The sequence below is a fragment of the Ammodytes marinus genome (genome assembly GCF_949987685.1).
Source record: "Ammodytes marinus genome assembly, chromosome: 19".
Classification (NCBI taxonomy): domain Eukaryota; kingdom Metazoa; phylum Chordata; class Actinopteri; order Uranoscopiformes; family Ammodytidae; genus Ammodytes; species Ammodytes marinus.
Window position 1 is genome coordinate 5,600,309 of NC_137223.1, and position 27,259 is coordinate 5,627,567.

A 27,259-nucleotide genomic window follows, 5' to 3' on the forward strand; every position below is an offset into this window, starting at 1 on the left:
TTCTGATGGACTGTCAAAAATGTTGACGTTCTCCACTACTCTCTAATTAAATGGAGAGTGTGATAACATTCCTGCACTCACACATTGGTGAATGGTGTAACATAACAGACTGTAAAAGAATTCCATCAATGATTGAATATGAGTGATTCTAAGGGTATGTGTAACGTTTCTCCATTTGGTCCAAGCAGCCACCTGAAGGCAGCAGCACAGATACTATATCCCATTCTCCACACATCAGACTGTGCATGTCTAACCCCACATCCTGCCTGTTTATTGTGTGAGACGTCAGTCTACCAGGCCTCATCACTGCCTCCTTTACAGAAGTGATTCTCCCCGAGCAGGTGCCTGTTATCTGGAATGAATGGACAGCGTGGAGACCATTCATACAGCTTCTTGAACAACAGGGGCATTTCATGTTTTATTCTTAAAATGTAACTATAACACATCAATTACAATATCATGTGAACATTTATTTAATGTGACACGGTAGCATTAAGTACCTGGCCTGACCTAACAAGACACTAACGCACGTGAAGAAGAAAAACAAGTCATTTTATCACACACACTCTGTGAAGATACTCCCATGATTAAATCATCAAAAAATACCCCATCATAATTTGCGTTGTAGTAGGGCTACACAATACATCAAAAATGTATTGTCATCAAGATACACATTTGGAGGTATACGTATCGCAAAGAACTGCTTGAACTGCAATAACTGGTAGCCTATTCCATGTGCTATGCATTCAAGCTCTGCATGTCAATATATCTGGCCTATCAGATGTAGACTAGCAGAACATGTTGTAAAGGGAGGCATGAATGTTTTGCTTAAGCAATCAATAAATAATTAACAATAAAACCATGTTTTTGTAATGGAAATAATGCTTTTTATAGGCGGCTTACTGTCTGGGGTCTGTGTGGGCTGTGAACTCAAAGCAGAAAGACATTATCACTGTACATTTTAGTATTTGTCTAAGTGAAATCGTTGTCTCAATATTTAACAATGTTATTGCATATTTTCCTGATATCGTGCAGCCCTACTGTGTTGCCATATTATGTTAGTTTTAATTAAATAATGGGAAGAAGCGGCATTCTTGGGATAGACAAGCGATATATGGAAGGGTGCATGTGGTCTTTAGCCTCGTTTCCACGGAGCGGTTTGGTTTGGTATGGCTCTACACACATTTTATTTGTGTTTCCAGTGTCAAAAGTTGGGAAGGGTACCAAAATAAGCGAACAATGCCGCACCTATCTTCTCACTGTTTCGTTGGGGTACATAGCCATCCCAAAGGGTGCAGCTAACATTGATTGGTCGACAGAATCATCATTTCGAGGCAAGTGATAAACCACTGTGTGTAGTCTCCTCGGCGTGAAGAGTCTTGTGTTTAGGGAAAAATGTCAGCGCAGCTCTTTGTTTATTGTGTGGTGTTTTACCTCTTCATTGAATGAATCAGTGGCTACACTGTGTCCCACTGCTATGATGTCACCATAGTAACATAAATGCCGCTGCCAGCGCCAACTGCTCTGCCCCATAGACTATACAGTGGCTATCACCATCCGGCATAAACCCGCCTACCAAGTAAGGGTGCTGTCTGCAGTGGAAACACAAGCTAGATCTGGGTTACTGTGTCCTGCTGAACCCAACTGTGCTGCTCAGTGGAAACAAGGCATTATATGGAAGGGGGCATGGGGTCGCTGAACTGATCACAAACACAACAAAGCTTTCCATTCTTAAAGATGAACTACACTGGAGAGTAAAATTCACACTGATTAAAAGAATCAGTGTGAATTTCATCCTCTTGCTGGTAGACTCTCCTCTCATCATTTGTTAAGACTGCAGGAATGAAAGTTCCCCTTCAGTGGAGACTGACGAGCAGGGAGGAAACACAGTCAGTGTGGGCCTCGTCAGCAGCTCATAGTTCTGTCGGGGGCGTTATAGCAGGAGGTAGGGGGACTGCCGGGTGAGGGGAGGGGCTTAAGTTGGTTACAGCTCGTAGTCAAACTTGTACTCTTGAGCCAGGTAGATCCTGCGGAAGATGAGAGCGGCCAGGGCCAGAGTGAGCAGCACGATGAGGACCACAGAGCCCGCATGGCTCTCCTCTAGAGGCTGGAGGGGGGCCTGGGAGAAGGGGGGCCTGCTGGCTGGCTCTCTGCTGGCTGGCTCTCTGCCTTCTCTCTGGATGTGCTGCTGGGCACGACGCTGTCTGGGGCTGAGAGGGCGACCACTGCCGGGGGATGCAGGGGGCCGGGGCTCCTCTACCACCGGGGATGGAGACGCCTCGCCCTGGGGAGGTGGCATTGAGAGGGTCAGTGAGACCAAACTAGGCCTTTAGGGTTACCACAGTGTGAACACTTTCCAACCAGTTAGTACACTCGTGACAACACAGGTATTACTTCTCTTACACTGGCATATAAAAAAGAAAACAAAGAAAGCTACACTGCACATTTCAAGTGTTTACTTTAATCTTTAACCTTTGATCTTTAGATCCTCCCACTATGCTCTGAACTAAATGAATGCTTTGAATGAATGTTGAAATGCTATATTATTTTTTACTGAGAAAAAACACAACAATAAAACTGAACCTTTATAACTAATAAAACTGACAGTGTGTCAGGTTCTCTATTAAAAATGGGTTTTAACCAAAATATATATTGCCTAATAGGCGCATTTGCTTTACACGTTGAAAGCAAATCCTCCATATCCTCTTGCTGGTAGACTCTCCTCTCATCATTTGTTAAGACTCCGCTGCTCTGTGACTACACCCTGCTCTGCTCCGTTTCCTGTATTGATAACTAGTAGGGGAGAGTGGCCTGAGTTGTGACACTTTTTACTCAAAGTGATTTTAAAGTGAGGCGTTGACAGTAAAGTCTCCAACTCAAATATGTACATATATTTCAGGGTGTTGTGCATCCCCGGCAACAATAACTTTGGATCTGAAATCAACTGTTTAAGAAATATAGGTTTCGGAAAAAAAGTGTCTTGTGGCACAACTTGCCCCCTGTGTGGTGTAAGTTGTGCCAGAAGAGAGAATACCATGGGGTAAATTGTGCCTTTGATCTATATCTCATAAACTGTAATGCAAGACAAATCCATTAGAAAATCACTTATTTAAGGTTTATTTAAAGTAAATAAAGTAAATATTTTACAAAGATTGAAGGACAATTTTCTTAAACAAGGCCTAGCAGATTTTTACCTGCAAAACCCACAATGACAAAGTCACCATTATCATCTTTGTGGCCATCTGAACTCTCATAGTGGTGTCGTTAAGTGGAATTGAGATGTCAGTCTCTTCTGAGCTACTGTAGACAATCACTTTCTTCTGGTGACCAGCGTATACAGCCATGCCAATGGCACAACTCTCAGAAATTTAATTTGTACTAGCTGCTCCGCCCTTGTAGAACCAACAGCAACCTGGCATATGCGATTCCCTCTCCATTTCTACCTTTAAATAAAGGTTAAAAACTAAGGATGCACTGAATATTCGGCCACCGAAAATGTTCGGCCGAAAATGGCAAAATAAGTCATTTTCGGTTTTGGCCCGAAACAGTTAAAAGGCCGAACAAAATTACCGAAAATTGGCAAACTAAATGACAATAAGGAAATGTATTTCTTAAAGAGCTGCGCGCTTGCAAACCAGTAAATGGACGTAAAGAGAGACGTAACCGTGTATGCGAGTCCACGTCTGTTCGTGAGCGTGCAGCAGGAGCAATACTGTAAGGTGCGTGCATGAAAATGTCAGAGTCCAATGTGGGAGCATTTTTTTTCAAACTGGATGAAAATCAGCGCGGTGCAATGCTTTAAGCAGCAAAAGCCTTGAGCGAGCGAAGCAGCCCGGTGAAACTCAGCGATGGTTGGTAACGGTGTCATTCACAGTGACACCTCACCGGTGTGAGCCGCAGCGCAAAAAAAAAAAAACTCTGGTCTGACAGCTAAAATGATAACCGGAGACAGGGCTGTACAGTGCGACAGTTTTGATCGCATTTGCCACTGAAATTGATCACGTGCGATGATGAATACAATTCCTCTCGCACGAGTGCTAATGAGGAGAGGCTGTCTTTGAAACACAGAGGAGTGATGCACAACACTGCTTAGAGGGCTCTACATTAACACTCGCCAAATGCGGGTGAATGTAGTCTTAGGCGAGTAAGTTATTAAGTCTACCCTCCACTTTGGCTGGTGAAAGATGTGTGCTCGGGATCTGTGCTCGGCGATTATAGCGTCTAACTTCACCAACGGTAAAAACCGGAAGGACACGGCTCTTAACGCAGTTAAGTTAGCGCGTGTGGAAACGGAACATTTCCTGTGCCCCTTCACAATAAAAGCCTGTTACTAGCCAAATGCGAGTTGACTTTTATTTTGAAGCAGGTAAGAACAGGAAGTTAACGCTTCACAGCCCTGCAGTGCGCTAGCAAGAAAATCAACTGCTTCAGCTGCAGAGAGCAGTCAACAGTAGTCTATTTAAACAAAGTTTGACACAACCTATTTAACTTGGCCTAAATTGTATAAATATGTTTACTAATTTATTTAATAGGCTATTATGTTCAATGTTTTAAAGTTTGGTTTTCATTAAAAGAATGAAATGTTCTAAAAATGTTTGTTATTATTAGCCTACTATAATAATTATATTTTTATTTAAAAAATATATAGATATAGACATTATTTTTATAGTTCTATTGGGGGAAATAATTCTGAATCAGCAAACAAATTGCCATTGGCAGGTTAGACTCTTTTGTCTAAATTCCAATCAGTGCACCCCTATTCATTCTTCTATAATTATTACTGCACACACTAGGATATTCATTGAGAATCTCAAATAAAACCAAGATGACATGCTCAAAGGTAAGTAGAGCGAAATGCAAGGGTTAGGGTCATGCAAATTTTCGATCATACTTTGTGTGCTACCAAATTTATTTTTGTGCTACTGAATTTTTTTGCTTGCTAGCACCAGTGCTACGACTTTAAAAAATAAGCGTACAGCCCTGGGAGATATCCTGCCCGTTAGCGCTGTTGAGGGGAAAGGCTTCTCGACCTGTTTGTATGTCTCGAGCCTGAATACACAGAGCCGTGTCGGCAAACTAACTGCGCGACTAAATATATGTCCAGTGAGCCGCCTCCCCCCGTTAGTTTCAGTCTACAGCCGAAAAAGTTACAATCACACCACCGCATGTAAATCGTTTAAAGGCCTAAAGAACACTTGTTGTCAAATCACTTTTTGTCAAAGTCAGTGAATATCTCCTCACGGGCTGCTACCTGTCTGTTTTGTGTGTGCTCTGAAAAAAATCTGTAAACTGGTATGTAAACAAAGGACATGTAAACAAAGGGGGCCAACCATAGCTAGCAACATGCCAGTTTACAGAGCCTAGGCGGTGTATTAACCCTGGATTTTGCGGATCATGAGGATATAATCACTGATTCTGACCAAATGTGATTTTGACAGCAATCATTCTCCAGAATCGGGAAATCATATTTAAGCAAAATAGCAAAAATGATCTGGTTAAAGTTTCTGAAATGTAAATATTAATTGTGATGGGGAAGTTGTATTGAATATTTTTCACTATTTTCTCATATTTTATAGTCCAGGCATTGATTGATAAATCGAGAAAATAACTGGATTAATCATGTGAGCACACACGGCCACACAAATGCACAAAGCAGTGCATTCAATATATACGATAGAAGTTAACCCTACAAGCTCATTTTCCAAATGTGTGTTTGCAGCCACCTGTGATATGTTTTTCCTTGTATTCATCTTCATAGAAATGTGTTATTCATGAGCTTCATTGTTGAACACAATAAAACCTACTTTCATTGTTCAGCATTATACTAGGTGCTAGAATGAGTTATATATAACGTGTATTGCTCCTGTTCATTTACAGAGACCAGTGCTGATAGGATGATTCATCCCTGGAGGCTGTGAGGAGGATGACTAACCAATGAGCACTGCACAGGGGCTCAGCTTTTACACAGAAAAGATACACTTCACCCAATTAAGAGGATGGCTGGAGGAAACCTGCAGAAACATAGTACACAGTTAACCTACAGCACATCCGTCTGGACACAGGGCAGTGTGGGATAGAGTGGGCTGATGTGTCTCATTCCGGACCAGATTTAGTCAAGTCCCTCCAATTTGAGCGACAGATGGTGATTCCTATTTATGATGTGGCCCTCATCATTTGACCCAAACTCACAAACACTATAAACTAAGCTGGCCCCCCTCTACGCTCCTTCAGACTCCGTTGCTTTGGTTCTGGGGCTAGCAGCTGGTGCCAAAATCAATCCTCTTAGGCAACAAAACTCGTCCCCTCTATCTGAACTGCTGAAAGAAGTTGCACAACCATAGGCTTCAAGCTACCGTAACACACCCACCACGATGTGAAGAGAAAGGACTAGCAGCTTACATTTACACTCTGGCTCAGTGCAACCAATACAGCTGGCATGGTGCTATAGTGCAGTGGTTTTCAAACTGTGGGGCGCGCCCCCCCCCCCGTTGTGGCAGGGGGGGCGCGGATGAATATGTGAAAAAACTTTTTTTTTGAGTTTGTGTTTTTGATATTAACATCATATTAAGCAAATGTAAGTTATCTTACAAAAAAGGAATAGGGGAAGGTGGGGTGATTTGTGCAACTTTTTACTCAAAGTGATTTTAAAGTGAGGCCTTGACAGTTATGTCTCCAACTCAAATATGTACATATATTTCAGGATGTTGTGCATCCCTGGCAATAAAAACTTTGGATCTGGAATAAACTGTTTAAGAAATATAGCTTTCGGAAAAAAAGTTGTCTTGTCGCACAAATCACCCCACTAGTGGGGTGATTTGTGCGTCATTGTGTCACAATGACAAAGTCACCATCATCATCTTTCTGGCCATCTGAACTCTCATCAGTGGTGTCGTTAAGTGGAATTGAGATGTCACTCTCTTCTGAGCTACTGTAGACAATCACTTTCTTTTGGTGACCAGCGTATACAGCCATGCCACTGGCACGACTCTCAGAAATGTACTTTGCACTAGTTGCTCCGTGCTTGTGGAACCAACTGCCACCTGACAAATGTGATTCCCCCTACATTTCTGCCTTTAAATCAAGGCTCAAAACCCATATGTACACCCTGGTGTTTCCTCCCCATTAACCTCTGCACTACTATCTGTGTTTATGTGGATGTATGGGCTTTACGTCTTTTATTTTGGTTATTGTTATTTTACCTTCATTGTTTACCTACTGAATGCACTATGTACAGCACTTTGGACAGTGCAAACTGTCATAAATGTGCTTTTATAAATACATTTTACTTACTTACTTACTTATAACTCACCCAGGCCCTTGTGCACAAATCACCCCATCCCCAGAATTTTGGATAATAGGCATGATGCAGCAATTTAGGGTTGACATTGTGCTAACTATATAGACTCAAAGTGTAGCATACCAAAGCACTAAAACATGTGTCAAATGTTTTCAAACGTGTCTATAATTGTTCAGACACAATAATCAAAAAACCTTGATCATGGAAATTTTACTTTGAAAGGCAAAACACAGTTTTTTGAGCTTAAATGTGCTTATATCTTATTCCTTGTGTCTCCCTTCTTTACAGGATGAGTCAAATGGATGGCTCTTCTTAAATATGTGGTCACATTTCCAATTTCTTCCACGGTTTTCTAGAAACAAGGGGTTTTGCAACTTCCAAAATGCACAAATCACCCCACCTTCCCCTACAATGTTTTGGTCTAGTTAATAGCCTAATAATTAAATCAGATCATCTGGGAGATAATCCGAGGTTAACTGATCACGTCACAGTCACGTCCATGCACAGTTTGTATTGAGTTTATTTTAAAACATTTGAAAATGGGGCTGCCCTCAGTTGCCCATGCACTGTGTATAGTCTATAGCCTATTTCAGCCTTGTCTGTGGAAATAAAGATAGCTGGACAAGAGTTCTTCAGCTTCGTTCCTCTCACTGCATTTAAATGCATTCACTATATTACAGAGAAATATGTCTCGTTAAAGAAAAAGAGCTCCAAGCCCAACCCAGAGGACCCTGCATAATATTTCATTTTAAATAAATATTTTTATGGAAAATCCATGTGTCTTTCTTCAATAGCTTCTAATTCATCTGACATAGTGTCTCCAAAATATTTGTTCACACAAAATTCCTTAGATTTAGCCTCTATATTCCTCTCAAAGTGCACCAGATTCATGCATTTCACTTCAAAAAGGTAAAAAAAAATCTCCCGGGGGGCATACCCTCGGACCCCCCTAGGAGGGTCAGGATCTCCGCTGGCTACTAATTTCACCCAGCAGGACATTGGAGGCACTAGCGAAAAAACACTGGGTGGGTGAATGACATTTAACAATAGTCTATCATTTGGGCAAGTGTTTCTGCCTATCTCTCTCACTCCATTGCACACTCAGTCACTACTATCCATGCTTAAAGGAAGCAGGATTAAACTCAAGTCATGCACAATCATTCCCCAAAATATTCAGAATGATAGTGGAGCTGAGTGGAGGTCAGCAAGTGAAGAATCCCGCCTCCAATTTAAAGGAACAATGTGAAAGAGGGGTAATTGACTGCACATATCATCTACACTGTGGGTCTTTACAACATGCACTGCTCTGTCCAATTCTTTGGAGCTTATTTATTTATTTATTTGCACACACTCAACACACTCAACAAATACATTAACACATGTAAAGATTAAAAGAGTATGTGCTGGAGAGGTCAGAAACCCGAATGGGTTTATCGAGTGACCTCTCCAGCTTAAAAGGACTGACAAACAAATCACAGAATGCCAAATACAGGTTTGCTTTTTAATCATGCCAAACATCAGCAGAAGGAATTAGCATAGGCTAGATAAGCCTATGTTGCATATCAGTGATTGACATTTACAGTTCAGTTGTTTATACTGTATACAGTATACACTCACTGGCCACTTTATCAGGAACACCTTGCTAGGACCTCCTTTGGCCTTCCAATCTGCCTTAATTCTGTGCCAAATTCTGACCCTACCATCTGAATGTCACAACTGAAATCAAGACTTATCAATTGTCCAATTTTGGTCAGCCTGTGTGAATTGCAGCCTCAGTTTTCTGTTCTTATCTGACAGGAATGGCACCCTGTGGGGTCATCTGTTGCTGTAGTCCATCTGCTTCAAGATTGGACGTGTTGTGCGTTGAGATGGTATTCTTCATACCTTTGTTGTAACGAGTGGTTATTTGAGTTAGACTACGTTTCCACCTAGCACTAACATGTGGTTTTAGTCATCTGAATACTGTTGGACAGCTCCAACTACAGGTGGAAACACTCTCAGGACGCATTGAAGACGCATTGAGATCAGATCACAAAAACCACATTCGGAGGTGGTTTACGTCGCTTGTGTCTGATGTGTCCACATTCAAATAGTAGTGTAAACAACAATGTGACTCTTGTCCACATTAGGGACCTCCTACTCAACTGCCGCCCCCTGCCTGAGCGGAAATACGTTGAAAATGCATCACTGGCGGCTGCAACCATGCAACCGAAGGTTTTAGTGTGAGCGCAGTTAGAAGTATTGCAAATTACACGCTTTCTGTCCTTTGTTTTCATTTCACTGCGTAAATCTGATTACACGGAAGTCACTGATTTTGACTGATGCCTTGCAGGCCTGTGAAGCGCTAACTTCCTGTTCTTATCTAGCTTCAAAATTACAAGCAGTAATTTAACTGAGTTCATTTAGAAAGCTGTGTGCTGATGTAGAATAGCCGCCCGAGCACAGATCTTTCACCAGCCAAAGTGGCGTAATAACTTATGCTGGACTTTCACTACACGACTTTTCACGCGATTTGACAGTCGCAGACAAATTTCCAATGTCGGACTGAAATCACAGCAGTCTTGCTGGAGTTGTGGCGCGCGCCCGTAATCTCAGTCGTTCGGTGTGAGGTGGTCATCCGACCCAATTTAATACAGTCTTCTTCCTGTCTTGACGTTCCGACATTATCAAACAGGTTTGATATTATCGTTAGTCTTGAGGGGTTGGCTCAAGCAAAATGACGTGAACACTGTCACACTCTCCAGCACCAAACACGACGCTGGAGGAGCGGCATTAGTCGCGACCTGTGTCCGCCTGCGAGGAACTTTTTTGGGACACATTTACCTAGAAGCCTCGGCTGGAGAAACAAGCTGACAACTGCGCAACCTTAACACTTTACCGTCACATTTAGAGTTAGGAGTTAGAGTTATTGGGGGACGAGATCAGCAAATAAAGCTGGTCAAATAACTAGGATGTCCCCCGCTCGGAATATTGAATCAACGTTTTTTTTAATTAACCCATTGATGACTATGGCAATCTAGGATGCATGTCCTTAATGCCTGAGGGTTTTCTGAAAAAATAGTATGAATTGTCAAGTCTACCAAAACCTTAATATCTAAGCCTGTGTAGCACATAGAAACATGAAATAAAATACATTTAAAAGTTAAGGTTCACAGGTTTTATTTAAACATGCTCCCTTAGCGCTTACAAACCAACAAATGTTTCTAAAAATCGTCAAAATTAGATGGGGGAGAAAAAAAAATAATATAAAGTATTTAAAAATAATGTGCTAAATGAGGTTATAATCCTGCTTCCTTTTAGCATGGATAGTAGTGACTGAGTGTGTAGTGGAGAAATAAAGATAGATAGATATAGGAAGGAGGAGATAGATTTATTTTATTATTTAGTTCAGTTATCACTGGCACCATAAATCCGACTTCCCAGTACAACTGGAACGCAGACTGACTCCTGCTGTCGGGAGCCGATCAGCTGGTCCAAACGGCTGTATACCACGGAGATGAAAACGAAACTGAAACTTAACTATCGCCTGGCTGGGCTGAATTTGAGTTGGAGCAGCAAAATATAGCCTAAATTCATAAATATTGTTAATAAATAGATGCAATGTGTTGTGTGATTTTCGTCAGTAGCCTACAGTAGACCTTGATTCTGCGCTCCGAACGCCACTAACTGTTATGTATTACACTATCGCCGACACAGCTGGCGTATTTTTTTTATTATTATTTATTTATTAATTTTTTTATTGGCGTAATTTTCTGCAAACCACACATTTTTTGGGTGGTCACGTGGTCTTAAAAAAATCAACAAAACCCACCTCATTTGATTTGAACCAATGACGGTGCATTATATGTTGCGCACGCCATGAAAATTAGATAAAGTAACAATGCTGCATGATGCAGCATCAGGCAGGAGATACAATGTGGCATCGCGCAGCAGCCGTCATCAATGGGTTAAATAATCACAATCGCGTTTGCAGTTTTTAACGTGATCATGCATGACATTTAGACTACGTGATAAGGGCATATAGTTGTTCATATTTACTTAACACCCAGTCCATTTTACCTGCTAAAAAACTACTTTTTATTTGACTGAAATCACTTTTAAACCCCGGTAGCTGGATTGGAAATAATATTAATCTCAAAAGGAATTCTAGTTGTAGTCTTGCAATATGAGACCCCCTGTCTTTTCAAAATCTCATTCTGTGACTGAAAACTCAGAGAATTTATGACTAGTTGTCTTCAGGTGTGAGTTAATTATCTTTAGATGTGAGAGGGTGTCAGTCTTCAGTCTTTTAAAAGTAGTAGCTTCTAGTGTAAGCCCAGCATTACTTGCCAAGATTTACTTAAGACTACATTTATCCGCATTTGGCGAGTGTTAATGGAGAGCCCTCTAAGCAGTGTTGTGCATCACTCCTCTGTGTCTAAACAAGACAGTATCTCGTCAACCTGTCACACAAGAACGAGTACCCTTGTATTTATCTTCCTACGTAATAGGCCTACATTTTAACAGCAAATGCTATTTAACTTTCAAACTGTACAGCCCTGTATGTGTACTTGTTTGAACCCCACCAGTTAAAAACACCAATGCAAACGGAAATGATGTAAGTGTTAATTTACATGCAAAGCGGGTCAACGGGATCAGATCACAACTAGTCACAGAAGTCACATGTGTACTGACAGTATCCAGTTGATACTGTCAGTACACATGTGAAACACACGTGAGCGCGCACCCACAGCGTGCGTCATTAACGGTGTTGGTCGGCATAGCCTGGTCCAACCAGACCATCGTACTTCATTTAATTTGTACAGAAGGTCTGGAACTGCTGTAATTGGCAAACGTTCACTCACTTGGAGGCGGGTGTCTGTTGAAGTTTAAAACTATTGAATCTGCCAACCAATCGCATAACGTTTGGTCATGACGTATGTCATGAGCCGGCTTCTGACGGCGCGTTCCAGTTGCACAGGGAACTCGGAAATTTCCGATTTCACTACATATTGTAGTCTATGGATCTACCGGTACTTGGCAACGGTAACTTGCTAGAGCCTAACGTTTAGTTATTTGGATGAGAAAGGTTGTAGGCGTCAATACTTTCCCGAGCAGATGCACTGGAACACTGACAGGTCGGAACTCGGAACTACCAAGTCGGAAATCTCCGAGTTCCGAGTATAAAGGAACGCAGCATTCATCTGAAACTGGAGTGCGACTTCGACGTCATCGTTCTCAGCCACTCGCTAATTTCGCTGATTGGATGGCCGTACATTTTCCTGAGCTAGAGCTGAGAAATTCACTGCAGCCCCAGACTGACTACTGAAGGGAAAATTAAATTTGAGCGGAAGTACGTAGGTGGGCGGAGCCAGTCTATGGTCGGAACTGAATTGCACTATTTTGAAAGCACACGTTGCGGCTTCCTGGGCTTAGTGCCGCCCAAGACGATTGCGATTGGTTTAAAGAAATGTAAACAGGCAAGCCCAGGTTCCTCCTTTATAATCGAAACGATTTAGCTTGGTTCCAGACCATACTACTGGCTGTAGTTTGGTCTGGCTGTGCGAGACTAGGTCTACTTGCCTAAATGCATTGAGTTGCTGCCATGTGATATGCTAATTAGTTATAGGGGAGAGTGGCCTGAGTTGTGCCAGTGGGGAAGTTGTGCCACCCCTTGTTTCTAGAAAACCATAGAATAAATTGGAAATGTGAGCACATATTTAATTAGAGCCATCCATTTGACTCATCCTGTAAAGAAGGGAGAAACATGGAATAAGATATAAGCACATTTAAGCTCAGAAAACAGTTTTTTTGCCTTTCAAAGTACAATTTCCATGATGAAGGTTTTTTGATTATTGTGTCTGAACAATTATAGACACGTTTGAAAACATTTGACACATGTTTTAGTGCTTTAGTATGCTACACTTTGTACGATGTCAGCTCTTTGCACGATGTCAGCTCTAATTTGCTGCATCAGGCTTAATATCCAAAATTCTGGGGTTGGGGTGATATGTGCCAGAGGGCCAGGAGTGAGTTATAAGTAAATAAGTAAGTAAGTAAGTAAGTAAAATGTATTTATAAAAGCACATGTATAAAAGTTTGCACTGTCCAAAGTGCTGTAATGCATTCAGTAGGTAAAAAACATTAAGGTAAAATAACAATAACCGAAATAAAAGACAAAGTCCAGACATCCACATATAAACAAAGATAGTAGTGCAGAGGTAAGATAGTTAATGGGGAGGAAAAACCAGGGTGTACAGATGGGTTTTGAGCCTTGATTTAAAAGCAGAAATTGGGGGGGAATCGCATATGCCAGGTGGCAGTTGGTTCTACAAGGGAGGGGCAGCTAGTGCAAAGTAAATTTCTGAGAGTTGTGCCATTGGCATGGCTGTATACGCTGGTCACAAAAAGAAAGTGATTGTCTACAGTAGCTCAGAAGAGAGGGACATCTCCATTCCACCACTCGACCATCGACACCACTGATGAGAGTTCAGATGGCCAGAGAGATGATGATGGTGACTTTGTCATTGTGAGCTTTGCAGGTAACACCATTAGATCTGCTAGGCCTTGTTTAAGAAACTTGTCCTTCAATCTTTGTAAAAGATTTACTTTAAATAAACCTTAAATAAGTGATTGTCTAATGGATTTGTCTTGCATTCCAGTTTAAGAGATACATCAATTGCACAATTTACCCCATGGTATTCTCTCCAACGGTACAACTTACACCACACCGGGGGCAAGTTTTTTTCCGAAAGCTATATTTCTTCAACAGTTTATTCCAGATCCAAAGTTTTTATTGTCAGGGATGCACAACACCCTGAAATTAGGGCTGTCAAGCGATTAAAAAAATTAATCTAATTAATTACAGGCTCTGTGATTAATTAATCTAAATTAATCGCATACTTTTATGACACTTTTATACCTGTTTATAAACAGCTGTATAGCCTGCTACAGTTTCTCTCTCTCTCTCTCTCTCTCTCTCTCTCTCTCTCTCTCTCTCTCTCTCTCTCTCTCTCTCTCTCTCTCTCTCTCTCTCTCTCTCTCTCTCTCTCTCTCTCTCTCTCTCTCTCTCTCTCTCTCTCGTAACTTCTGTCTCCACAACAGACAGCGCTGCACTGCCACATATGCCTATGCCGATTCATTCACCATCGTCATACTCATAGGCAAAAATATTGACACACACACACACGGGGCGGGCGGCGGGAGACGAGACAGCTAGCAAACAAAATTGAGACACACAGAGGAAGATTGAGAGATAGGCTACTGTTTTGAACCTATATTGTTGCACCACTAAATCAATAATGCCCAGACACTGCGGAGAATAAAGTAAGATGTCTTCCTACCTTCATGCTTATTTTCCATAGAGCCCTCGGCCCTGCCCTTTCCTCTGCTTCTCTCTCCCTTTCACCCGTGCGGGCTGTAAGCTACAGGTGCAGCTCGGTGCAGCTCACCGAGCTGCGCACCACTTTTGCACCGGGTCAAAGGGCATTATAGAAGTGCGATTAATCTGCGTTAATTTTTTTAATCGCGTTAATTTTTCTGTGATTAATTAATCGAAATTAACGCGTTAATTTGACAGCCCTACCTGAAATATATGTACATATTTGAGTTGGAGACTTTACTGTCAAGGCCTCACTTTAAAGTCACTTTGAGTAAAAAGTGACATATCTCACCCCACTCTCCCCTATGTGTTAACAAGAAATTGAACTGGTGTTCCAAATAAAGTGGGCAGTGAGTGTATATATACTTTTTTTTAAACCAACCAATGGCTGGCAGTAATATTAGTAGTTAACAGGCTATAACATGTATAGCCATGGGGACGGTATGTTGCGGAGGTGTGGCAGGTGGGGCTGACTGCAGGCAGGTTATGTGTAAACCCAGAGTGGCAGTATAAACACCCACCTGTTCAGCCTGGGGCGGGTCAGCAGCAGCAGCAGGTTCCTGCTCAGCAGAGCTGGAGGGGTCTTCGTGGGTGACTGTGGATGGCTCGCTCTCTGCACCTCCTCCGCTCTCACTGGCCTGTCTGGATAGACTGGACTCTGCCTGCATTAACACACAGGGGAGCAGCGGAGGGATTATACCCTTTGAGCTGGTGGAAAGCTTTTAATGTGAAATATCAGGGCAGGAAGTGCTGACAGTATCTGAAGCAACCCAAAAAGCTAAATAGACTAGAAAAAAACAACTAGAATTATTTAGTAAGTGAGAACAGTATTTGGGAGATTTCTAACTGAAGAATAATCAAATATATTTCACTTGAAATCAAGGCCTCTCTCTGGCTGTTGAAGGAAGAAAAAAATAGCAGCAGACATCTGTAGCTAGTGCCGTCAGAAGCTCTTTCAATCTCTGACAGAAATGTAAATCAAACATGACTCTTGTAACAGCCCTGTGCTGGTACCTTGAAGTTGATTTGCTGAGCCAGTTCTTTAGCCTTGCTGTCCTCTGGGCTGGGGTTGCTGTCGGGGGTGAGGTCCAGGAGGGCAGAGCGCATGGAGCAGTCACACGTCTCACAGCAGAAGTCCTTGGACCTGCCACAGAGCAGGAGGTAGGTAGGTACATGGTCAGGTCATTGTGCCACAAGATAATCTCTCATTCTACACTTCTAACATCAGCTTTTTATAAAAAAAACTATTTTCTGGAAGTGTCAGGCAACCAGGTCCCTCCACTCTGTGAGTACAAAGTTACCGTAACTATGAACAGTGTAATGCCAATTTATCATTTAACAATATGTACTATATGTATTCATAAGTTTGTTTTATATTTTGTTTAAATTGTACTTGTTCATATGTAAATGTGTGACTGGGGTGGAATGTCAGCCAAATGGATGAGGTGGGTTGCACACATTATTTTGCACCCTCCCCATTTTTTTTGAGTACCTTCATTTTTGTACAACAGCAATTTTTTTTAACTAAGTCATGTCCATTCAAAATGTCACCTATTTGGCTTAGGGCAGGCTGTATTGAGCACTTTTCCTGTAGCCTACTTTCAAGCAGTTTACACTGCCTCCCGGTATGTGAAGTCAGACACCTCTGGTCCATTGATTGAGATCCACATAAGATGTTTAGCAGCAGAGCTAATGTTAGCATCCTCGTCCGCACGTCACAAAACGGAGCAGAGGAGAGAGCAGCAAAGCAACGCAGAAGTAGACACCACGTGCACATTAATTACATAAATAACATAAGTGTTTATTTGTATTTAATAAAATTGCACCTGATATATATATGAAAATAGACTGTAGATAGATGACTTTTGTTGTTATTTCGCTCAAAAATTGCGCATTTCAGTGGGGGGAGGCAGGAGGGGCCGTTGGAAGACAATGGTAGGTGAAACAATGCATAGTGGGTATTATTCCCTGAGCGTGAGAAGCTGTCTCTGATGGAGCCCTGATTGGCGCTCCAAACCTGACTTTATTACAAGAATTTACACAGTGAGAAATGAATAAATATTACAAAATAATATTAGAAGTCATTGCAGATAAAGCCTAATGTATTGGTAAACCGGTGAAATCTTGCATTAGTACTTGCAGACAGACTTGTCTTATTTACTGCTGTAGTGAACTCAGAAGATTGGTTTATTGACTAAAATAAGTAGACAAGTTATTCTGTTAGCACAAAGAGCACAAAATAACTTGAGGAAAGGATGGATGGTAAAAGTCAGAGTAACACTGAAACATGGAGACACTGGGCCTCATTTATCAACTGTGCGTAGACCAGAAAAGTGGGTGTACGCACATTTCCACGCAAACCTCGGCATTTATCAATATGGACGTGAGCATAGGATACGATCAAATCCCACGCCAGCTCTCAGCTCATGTACGCAAGTTTGTAAACGGCATGGACTCGCAGTGCAGGCTGTGCCGGGTAGCCGATGACTTTGTTGGTCAATTATTAGAAGATAATACAAATGCAGTGTTTGCTCAGACCGAAATAAAGATACTAATCACAAAAATGTGCAGCTTATGGTGTGCAACTGAGTAGGAGCACTGATTCAATAGTGCGCACACCGGCCACTTAGGAGCGCTGTATGGGACTGCGTAAGGGCAGTTATCTCCGACTTGGAGCAGCTGGGGGGACACTGAGGCACGGGTGCCGCATTCATTCAAAATGTTAGCCTAAGTATTAAATATGTAGGCTATGCAAGTAGTACACTGCTCTTGATGATAACAAAAATACACGGCACAACATTCAGCTTAACATTTTATTTATTTGACGCACTTTTGAGATGTTAGTTCCTCTTTTAATGTGTCATTGATCGCTTAGGCGAGCGATTTATTTCCACCATTAACCGGCACGTTTCAGCTTGTTTTTCCGGACTGCTGGTGGAGCAGGACGGTGGGCGCTCTCACAGCTGATCGTTGCCGGGTCGGCTTGTGCTGCTGACGGCCGGGCTGACCACTCATGCCAAGCGCATGCTGTCATACAGTAAAACGCTAAATGTGTTATTTTTAAGTTTTTGAGTAGTGCTATCTAAAAGGGACAATACAGTCTAATCATTCAAATCTGCTGACGTGCATTTCTTTCATGGGGACCATTATTGGACAGTTAGTGCATATTTTTACCACTTATATTATGCCTGCACCTCCAGTTGGTTGCATTTCAGAGCAGCACCACGCTTTTTAGTGGCGATTTTTGAGTCAGACCACTTTTTCTTCATCTATGTAAAGATATTTGCGACATATAATTGTATAGCTGTTTTATAGCATTTGAGCGATACTGATGTAAACCTCAAATGCTAAATCCTCAGCTGGACATCGTTTGTTGTCAACGACAACACTGTTGACCGCAGCAGTTATTTCCTTCCTAACTGCTGCCTTCTGTCGTTCTTTGATGCCGCTTTTAATGCTCCGAAATGAAACTCTTTTTTTTCTACTTTCTACTTTTCGTTATTCTGTCAATTTCTACTTGACAGAGTTCCTCTTCTTTGCCGTAAAGCGCATATCCATGTCGTAAAACCTCTGGGCGTGGCCTCTAAACTGAGAAAATATAGGGGCGTGATATTCAAATAATGATTGTTTTCAGCCGCCGCATTTATCAATAATGGCCTGGCGTATGCCGAGATTGGCGAGATACGACTGTTTGATAAATCCCACCCGATACCTGGCGTAGGGAGGTATTTGCGCCAGAATCTGCACCAGTTTCCACGCAAGTTTGATAAATGAGGCCCACTGAACTCAAGATCCTTCCACTAATAATACAATGTGTGTGGGAAGACAGATAGACGGACTTCCCATTTGGATTCCCTGCAGGCGGAGGCTTAGTTTAAATCAATTGGAAAAAAAACAATGTTTGCAGATAGAAAAACAGAGATAATCAGAAAAGCAAGAGCAAGAGGACGCGGACCAACAGCAACCAACAAAACTGCTGCCGATGAGGATAGCGGCAGGTTCAAAGGGTATATATTCATTTTGAGACCATGGTCCGATTCGGATATTGCTGAAGCTATGGGATGCAAGAGACAAAGACTATGGCAGTTTTGAAGAACAGTTTTATTCTATGTTCAACAACATGTCCCAACTATGACAAAACAAGGATGTTCTTTTACTATATATTGTGAGAATTTGAGGTGCTGGGTGTCAGACTTCTGAGCCTTCGAGGCGGGAGGATGTCTGTCCCAGAGCTGTGATGTCACTTTCTGTGTACTGGAATTTATTTATTTATTAAATATGAAAAAAAGACAAACTTGTTATATGAATCATTTATTTGTTCATTTCTCCAGGGAATTCAAATTTCCTCCACAAACAGTGCCCAATATAGTTTTCTTGCTCACTGTCAGGTTTACCTGCCAAGTTAACAAAAAATATAGTTAGCTAGCTCGTTCGACAAAAAGTCACCTTTACTCCCGGAAAGATTGTCCAGCACCTTGGGGCTCTTTTTTTTCTTATCCATCCTTAAGAGCTTTCTGCGTTATTTGCCTCCGTCGAAAGGCTTGAAAATTTGCATTTTTTTTTAATCTAAATTTAGCGAATGTGGAGGAGCTGAGTAAAACACAACCTGCTCCATGGCCTACTCACTAGCGTCTCCTGAGGTTGTATTTCAAGCCTGAATGGGAAATAATTTTGCTGTCAAAATATCAACAATTACTGTCCTCAGTTCCCAAACGCTTTGTCAGTGTTGTTAAAGCTCCCATATTGTGCAAATGCACTTTTCCGATGTTTTTGAACATAATTATGGGTCTACGATGTGCCTACAGACTGCCAAAGTATAAAAAAAAGAAAGCTCTCTCCTTTTCTCACTCTCCCCTTTTCTGAAACCCTCCACCTGTCCACCCAATATACTCCAGTCAGAATTCTCCCCGTTTCTGACGTCAAAAACTGGAAAGCCAGAAGCTTCCACTGTGCAGTCTACCCCCCTATGTCTTATTGGTCCACAGCCCGAGATCCTCTCGAAAAATATTCCTTCACCCCCATGTTGTTTGCTTGTTGCTAAGCGACAAGATGCCTGTTGTACGGCAAAACATGATGAATGTTGCATAATCCACTAATTTATCTTAACCACAGCGGCCTTGTTTTTAATAACACAACGGATAGGAAGCTACTTGTGCTTTTTTTCAAACTGAAACTGAAATAAATGTTTTTATTGGTATTTTTGCCTGACTGGTGTATAGCTATTAGCTTTGGGACAAGCATTCAGCTTTTGCTCATAAAAACATATTTCTATTCCCCACACCAGTCTGGAAATGCCTCGTTTTTAACAGGACAAAGGATTGGAAGGTATACTGAAGAAGTCTGACTTTGAAGATAATTTTTTCACTGATTTTAGTGGTATTGTTAGCAGCTAGCTCCCGAGCTAGCTTCGCAGTAGCCACCATCTTTTGCAGCATTTTTATTGTGAACATGCCGTTTCCATTAGCGTGTGGCTGTCAGTGCATCTGTATGAACATAGTCTTTCATGTAGACAAGGATCGGTCATGTCAAACTAATCAAAGTGCGTTACTAGCACTAGACTTGGTTCTTCTCATGGGTAGGCTAAACCTAATTGTGCTAATAGGCTATACGTCATCATTGTTTACAAACAGACAGAGGGCGAGGCGTATCTGGCTTCGCTTCCGGACAGGGGGCGGTGGGAGCTCAAAGATTGTATATTTACGAGGGGAGCTGCAGCTCTTTTTAAAAAATAGGCCATTGTGAGATTAGCTGAACATCAGCATAGTACAATAAATTATCTGAAAGTTTTTTTCAGCAAACAATTGAAGAAAAACGTATTAGGGACCACTAAGACCATATAATATGGTGTATAATAGAACCGAAAAGTGTATAATATGGGAGCTTTAAGAGAAAGGGTGATGTAACACAGCGGTAAACATGCCACAATCCCAACTTTTTTGAAACGTGTTGCAGGCAGAACATTTAAAATGTGTGTATATTTATTTACAATATCAGTTTAAACAAATATACAGTGCCTTGCAAAAGTATTCATACCCCTTGAAATTTTCGCCATTTAGTCACGTTATAACAACACGGCTACATTTATTTTATTGGTATTTTATGTGATAGACCAACACAAAGTGGCGCATAATTGGGAAGTGGAATGAAAATGAAACGTGGTTTCTGGTTTGACATTTTTTTTTAAATAAACTGAAAAGTGTGGCGTGCAAAAGTATTCAGCCTCCTGAGTCAATGCTTTGTAGAACCACCTATTGCTGCAATTACAGCTCTATTTGGTTATGTCTCTACCAGCTTTGCCCATCTACAGACTGACATTTTTGCCCATTCTTCTTTGCAAAATAGCTTGAGCTTCAGATTTAGCATCAGATTGGATTGAGAGCGTCTGTGAACAGCAATTTTCAAGTCTTTCCAGAGATTCTCAATTGTATTGAGGTCTGGACTTTGACTGGACCATTTTAACACATGACTATGCTTTGATTTAAACCATTCCATAGTAGATCTGGCTACGCAGACACACAGATCAGCTGATGGGATGATCAGACGAGAGGTTGTAAGGGCACGCACACGAGGGGTAGACCGACAGTGCCGCGCAGATGCTCGCAAATGATTATTACGGAATCAATGAAAAATGTATTAAATTATAATTTTTTTTAAGTCAGGCTGCTGTTGGCCTGGCGGGGGGTCCCATTGGCCTGGCGGCCCGTTACTGAACCATAGATAGTAGCCTATATACTAAAATGGGTGTAGCATCCGGGCCGACCTCAGTTATTCCAACTGCATCCAATTCTCCTGGCTTATGTGCGTAGCCATCTCGTCAGATCTTTTCTCCTCCTCATTTCCTCTTACCGAAAAAGGGCATTGATGTGACGTCGAGGGGAGGAAGATACGCCCATCTAGCTGACATATACTTCCGAGGCGAAGTGAGGGACAACGGGCGGATAGCTGTCACTCAAGAGCTTGCGCCCCTAATTGTTCATACATTTCAACATCCAAACAGAATAAAAACTAAAAAATTGTCCCCCTCAGTGTTGTCATGGAGATATTAACTAAACATACAGACTAGAATGTTTTTTTTGGACCAGGCCTTAAATAGGTTTAACAATACTGTGAAAACGGACTATTTAACACGGCGTCAATGAGAAATTGCTCTGTTTTGAAATCTGCCCTTAGTGGCCACTCGGTGAACTCAACATTTTGTCACTCCGCATTGAATGCTGGTAGAACTGGCTGTGGTTGGGGCTTGTACTGAACAGATAGAACAGAGGAAACATATTCTTCTGCAAGGCCTGTCTGTAGTTATCAGCATGGGGAAATGAAGTGTTCAATGTTGTGTTATTTGGGAAAATATGAAACGTTAAATCGGAATTTGGACATTTTCCCCAGAAAATAACTAAAAGAAGGGGGCGCCCTTAGCTCAGTTGGTAGGGCGTCCCCCCAGGAATGAACGACAGGGAATATTATTACAGGGCCCTTGTGTGTTTGTCCTACCACGTCACAAGATGGCCAGCATCTTTGGCAGATTACATGTCAAACTCTGCAAACTATAAAAATATTGGACAGCAGCCCCTTTCCGCTGTGCACAGGCCCTTCTCTGACTGACAGCTCTCACAATCACCAGGGGCACGGAAGAAGCAAAACCAAAAAGAAGTGCTGCCTCAGCCTCAGACTGTGTGAAAAAAGTGTTCAATCAAAAAGAAAAGCAACCAAGTATTTATAGCAAAGTTTGTCTTCCTGTGTCTTTTTCATCTCCATGTGCTAATGAAACAGCATTCTGACAGAGACCCCACCCCCCCTCCCCCCGTCTCCTCAGCTAATGGAAGATAGACTTCGGCTGGATCCTTTGTGCTTTTCTCAAAGGGGAACTGCAGTGTGAAATTAAGAGAAGCGTGCTCATTCTTGCTCCCTCCAGAGGCTGACTATTCTGGAGATAATGACTTGGTCAAATCTCAATACCAGGAGTGAAGACGTTAGAGGGACAGGGGCCCAAATACAAAGAGGCAAGTTTGTAAATATATATATATATTTTTTAAATGCCCGGAATGACTACCGGTAAACAAAATGTATGTGTATAACAGTGATTCTTGAGAACTGGGACAAAAGGCCGTCTTCCATATGTAACTGCTGTTATGTTTCAAACTAAAAATATTTAAAATTGTAGATGTTATTAGAGATGAAGAATAGAATGTCTGGAGCACAATTATCCCCTTAAATTTTATTTAATCATTATTATGTCAAATATATGCCACTTGTTATCTTCGCACGACATCCAAAACAGTGTGTCCTCAGAGAAGGTTTCAATCTTTCATATGCAATAAAACCTATTAAAAATGTTCTTTAATGATTAAAAAGAGCTTTTTTCATCAAAAGCAACACTAAATAATCTCCCATATCAATAAAAACAGTTTTTCTACAACACATTAGATTCATGTTTTATAAGGATTCTAAGTGGTGGGACAACTTTACTAAGTCAACACCGTCAGACATTTCATTATGTAAAATGTAATAAAATCAGGCGAAATAAGGGGCAGCTGTCACTTTGAAGGACCTCTTGTCAAATTCTACCTCTGCAAAGATTCAAGATTCAAGATAGCAGCAGAGACCTAAATACAAAACTAAATAAATGTAAACAGACGTTTTTATCCAGATGGTGACTGGTATAAAGTGGCAAGTTTAAAAAGTGTCATTGTGGTGAGCTAAGTAGCTCAGGAGTTCAGCAGTCTTATTGCCTGTGGGATGAAACTGAAACGCGGTAGCAGCTGAAAAAGTTTGTTGCTGGGGTGATGAGGGTCTTTAATAATCCGGTTAATCTTCTTCCTGCAGCGCTGAGTGTAGAGGTCCTCCATGGATGGCAGCTCCGTCCTGGTAATGTGCTGGGCAGCTTTCACCAACCTCTGCAATGTCTTACGGTTGAGGGCGGAGCAACTGCCATATCAGGCGGTGATGCAGCCAGTCAGGATACTCTCTATGGTGCACCTGAAGAAGTTGCAGAGTATCCTGGAGTCCATGTTGAACCTCCACAGCCTGCGGAGGAAGAAGAGCCGCTGTCTTGCCGTCTTTGTGATGGCGTCGGTGTGGTGAGTCCAGGTCAGGTCCTCGCAGATGTGGACCCCGAGGAACTTGAAGCTGCTGTCCCGTTGATGGTGATGGGGGCGTGCCCGGCTCCCTGCCGCTTCCTGTAGTCCACAGTCAGCTCCTTAGTTTTGCTGAGGTTGAGCTGGAGGTTGTTGTCCTGGCACCAAGATGTCAGGGCTCTCCCCTCCTCTCTGTACGCCGTCTCATCGCCATCGGTGATCAGGCCGATGACGGTTGTGTCGTCAGCAAACTTGATTATGGTGTTGGAGCTGTGTGTGGCCACGCAGTCATGTGTGAACAGGGAGCAGAGGAGAGGGCTGAGCACGCAGCCCTGGGGTGCGGCGGTGTTGAGAGTCAGGGTGGATGATGTGGCACCTCTTTCAAAACTTTGAAAAAAAGAAAATTTGAAATTTGAAAAAAAAAAAAAAAAAACGGTTTTCGTTTATTGATTTTTCCTAAACGGTTATGATTTACAAACGGTTACACGTGTACACGTGCACACCCCTAATGCGAACTGCATGGGGTCCAGTGAGTCAGGGAGGGAGGAGGTGATGAATGATTTGACTAACCGCTCAAAGTACTTCATGACGATGGAAGTGAGTGCTACTGGGCGGTAGTCATTGAGGCAGGATGCTTTTGACTTCTTGGGGATGGGAATGATGGTGGACTTTTTGAGACATGTGGGGACCACAGACTGGAGCAGTGACAGGTTGAAAATGTCTGTAAACAAACCAGCCAGCTGATCTGCACACACCCTGAGAGCCCGGCCAGGTATGCCATCAGATCCAGGGGCCTTGTGTGGATTAATCCTTCTGAAGGATTTGCACACATCTGCCCTTGTTATTGCTAGTGTGCAGGGGTCCTGGTCCATCTGTACTTCCTCAGCCGGAGAGTAGCTCTCAAAACCAAGCCCCAACCTCAGCGATTTTTACCGGCATCCAATAAGGAAGTGACCTACAACTGTAGTAACCAGAAAGTGCCACTGGGGGTGGCGCCAAGACGAGCAGTTTTTCTTTGACTCACTTGTTAGATAGGCCGTTTTCAAAGTCTTATTAAACCTATTTACAGCCTGGGCCACAAAACCATTTTAGTCTGTATGTTTAGGTCATATCTCCATGACAACACTGAGGGGGGTGAATTTTTTTGGCCTACGCTAGTTTTTATTATTTTGGAGGTTAAAATGTATTGGCGCGATCTCTTGAGTGACAGCTCTCCGCCCGTTGTCCCTCACTTTGCCTCGGAGGTATACGTCAGCTATCTCCCTCCCCCCGACGTGACGTCGATTCCCCTTTTCGGCAAGAGGAGTGAGGCGGAGTAAAAATCTCACAAAATGGCGACGCGCACAAACCAGGATTATTGGATGCCGTGTGAATAACTGAGGTCAGCCCGGATGCTACATCCATATTATTTACTATCTATGCACAAAACCTGCAAAGAGTCAGACAGTCAGACAGGCTCTGATAAGTGTTGTAGTTTTAGAATATTTTACATTCCGAATCTTGAAAGTCCTGTGTCACAACCATGATATGTCAACACCGACTTACAACTTCTGAAGATTTTTTTTTTTTTTTTTGATAATTTTATTTTCCTGAAGTAGTTCATACTAGCTCCTAACATCAACAGAAAAACCAAATGGCTACTAGATAAATTCCATTTGTTCTGTTTAAGAAACGTTAAATATGTCAACCCCATCAGACAGGAAATCTGACGGAGTTGACATCTGACGGTGGTGATAGGCCAATGACGGTAAAAAAAAACAAAAGCTGGGAGGTTGTGTCAAAGCTTATCTAAGTAGCTTAGTATATGTTGGATACATACATGTAATTTAATTTGCCGAAACATAGGGTTTGTACTTTTTCAACATTGCACCCTGTTTTGTCCCACTTCTCAAGAATCACTGATAAAACAAACCCATGACTGAGGTTTACTCAAACACTGCTACAGTTAAAAGTGGAGTGGATCATGAGGATATATTCACACATTTTGACAAAAAGTGTCAATTCTCCTCATATGGCAACCAGATCAACTCATACCCAACCCTCCATAACGCAATATTTGGCACATTTCCAGCTGCCGAACAGTTCACGCATAGTAAACTCTACCAAATGAACAGTATATTTAAACTTTGTTTTACCTCATACCTAAAGTCTGCCTCAAAGTAACTCTTCATGCTGACTTTTGAGTGTGTGTGTGAGTGTGTGTGTGTGTGTGGGTACTTTCACACTGTGCTCGCCTCTGATGTCAGAAACCATGAGTGGGACAGGGCATGCTGCGTGCAAACAGGAATCTATCTATTTGTTTTAGAAAAGGAACAAAGATAAGAAGAAAAATCTCTCTCTCTAAAGCCAAACAGCAGGTGCTCCAATCCCCTTTGAGGACATTGTCTAGTGACATGCCAGCCTGGAATGGCTTGGATGTGCACCTTTACCTTTGTGACTAGGTTATTAGTGGGAGGCATGTCAACTCAGGCGATTATATGACATGCTCCTATGGAGTTGTCTGTATTAATGATATAAACTGTATCATATCATTAGTCTGTGTGTTTGCTTATCAAGACATCTGCTGTTTGCTGTTCCATCCCACTCACCTCACCCCATTCTCTCCATAGCAGTGCATGCACAACACATGCTCTGCAGCAGAAACATAGATCATATATTTTTTTAATCTACCGCAATTTACTTTTTAGCAAGGGCCCTCCTCTCCTCCGGGGTGTAGTCAAGAGATCCTATTGCTCCCTCTCCTTTGGTTGGCATGAATCCGATGATAGCTATAAGGGCGGTTCGTACTGGAAGAGAAAAAGAGAAAAAAAAGAGGGTATTAGCAAAAAATACACGTTTAACATTGCTGAGTAGACCAGGGTTAAATGACACAACAGGCTGCACATGTGGCCATGTTCAGTACCCATGTTACATAACTGGGAGTGATGCTTTGTTTTCTGAGCGTAAGCCTGGATTTACTCCTGCCTCCGTCAGGACACCCACCATATTTCTGTACTCACACTTTCTCCAGCTGGCACGGGACGTTCTTTAATAATATGGTCAGGGTCAAGGGTGTGTGTGTGTCCATTTCATGACTGGCTGTGTTCGGTTTGTGTTCCAGTCTATCCAACATGCTGAATTAAGCATCTGGACGCTCATTATGTCTGACCGTCTTCGAGGATAAGCCTATTTTAAAGGTTATCCAAACCAACCAGAATTATGCAATTGCAGTGCAGTGCAGTCTGTGATGACCATCATCACATTAATTGGACTTTACTTAATGTTATTTGAATTAAGTAAAGTCATAAAACATTTGTTGCGTCTATCAGTGAAGTTAAGAGTTCACTCAGATGAATATGAGAAGAAAAAGCAGCAAATTGTATTTTGAATACAACAATAAGTATGTCAAGATAAGTCTCTTCAATTCCAACTTTGTTTGTTAAGTGTTTTCTATAAATTCATGAAATGTATGTGAAATTATGTGAATGTATGTGGAGGCTTCAAATAAGACCACTGGGTTTTTTGCCTCTCTGCTCTGTATTCATTTGTTAT

General features: G+C 42.0%; 1 protein-coding gene across 1 annotated transcript in view; it reads right to left on the minus strand.

The window, feature by feature from the left end:
* ube2j1 (ubiquitin-conjugating enzyme E2, J1) overlaps positions 1-27,259 on the minus strand; it is a 53,598-nt gene continuing 26,339 nt past the window's right edge. Inside the window, exons 5-8 of the mRNA XM_080048407.1 lie at positions 26,409-26,514; positions 15,672-15,801; positions 15,179-15,319; positions 1-2,284 (exon numbers count right to left, since the gene is read on the minus strand). Coding sequence (XP_079904533.1) covers positions 1,985-2,284; positions 15,179-15,319; positions 15,672-15,801; positions 26,409-26,514 — 677 coding nt within the window. The 3' untranslated portion in view covers positions 1-1,984. The remainder of the gene's footprint in view (positions 2,285-15,178; positions 15,320-15,671; positions 15,802-26,408; positions 26,515-27,259) is intronic.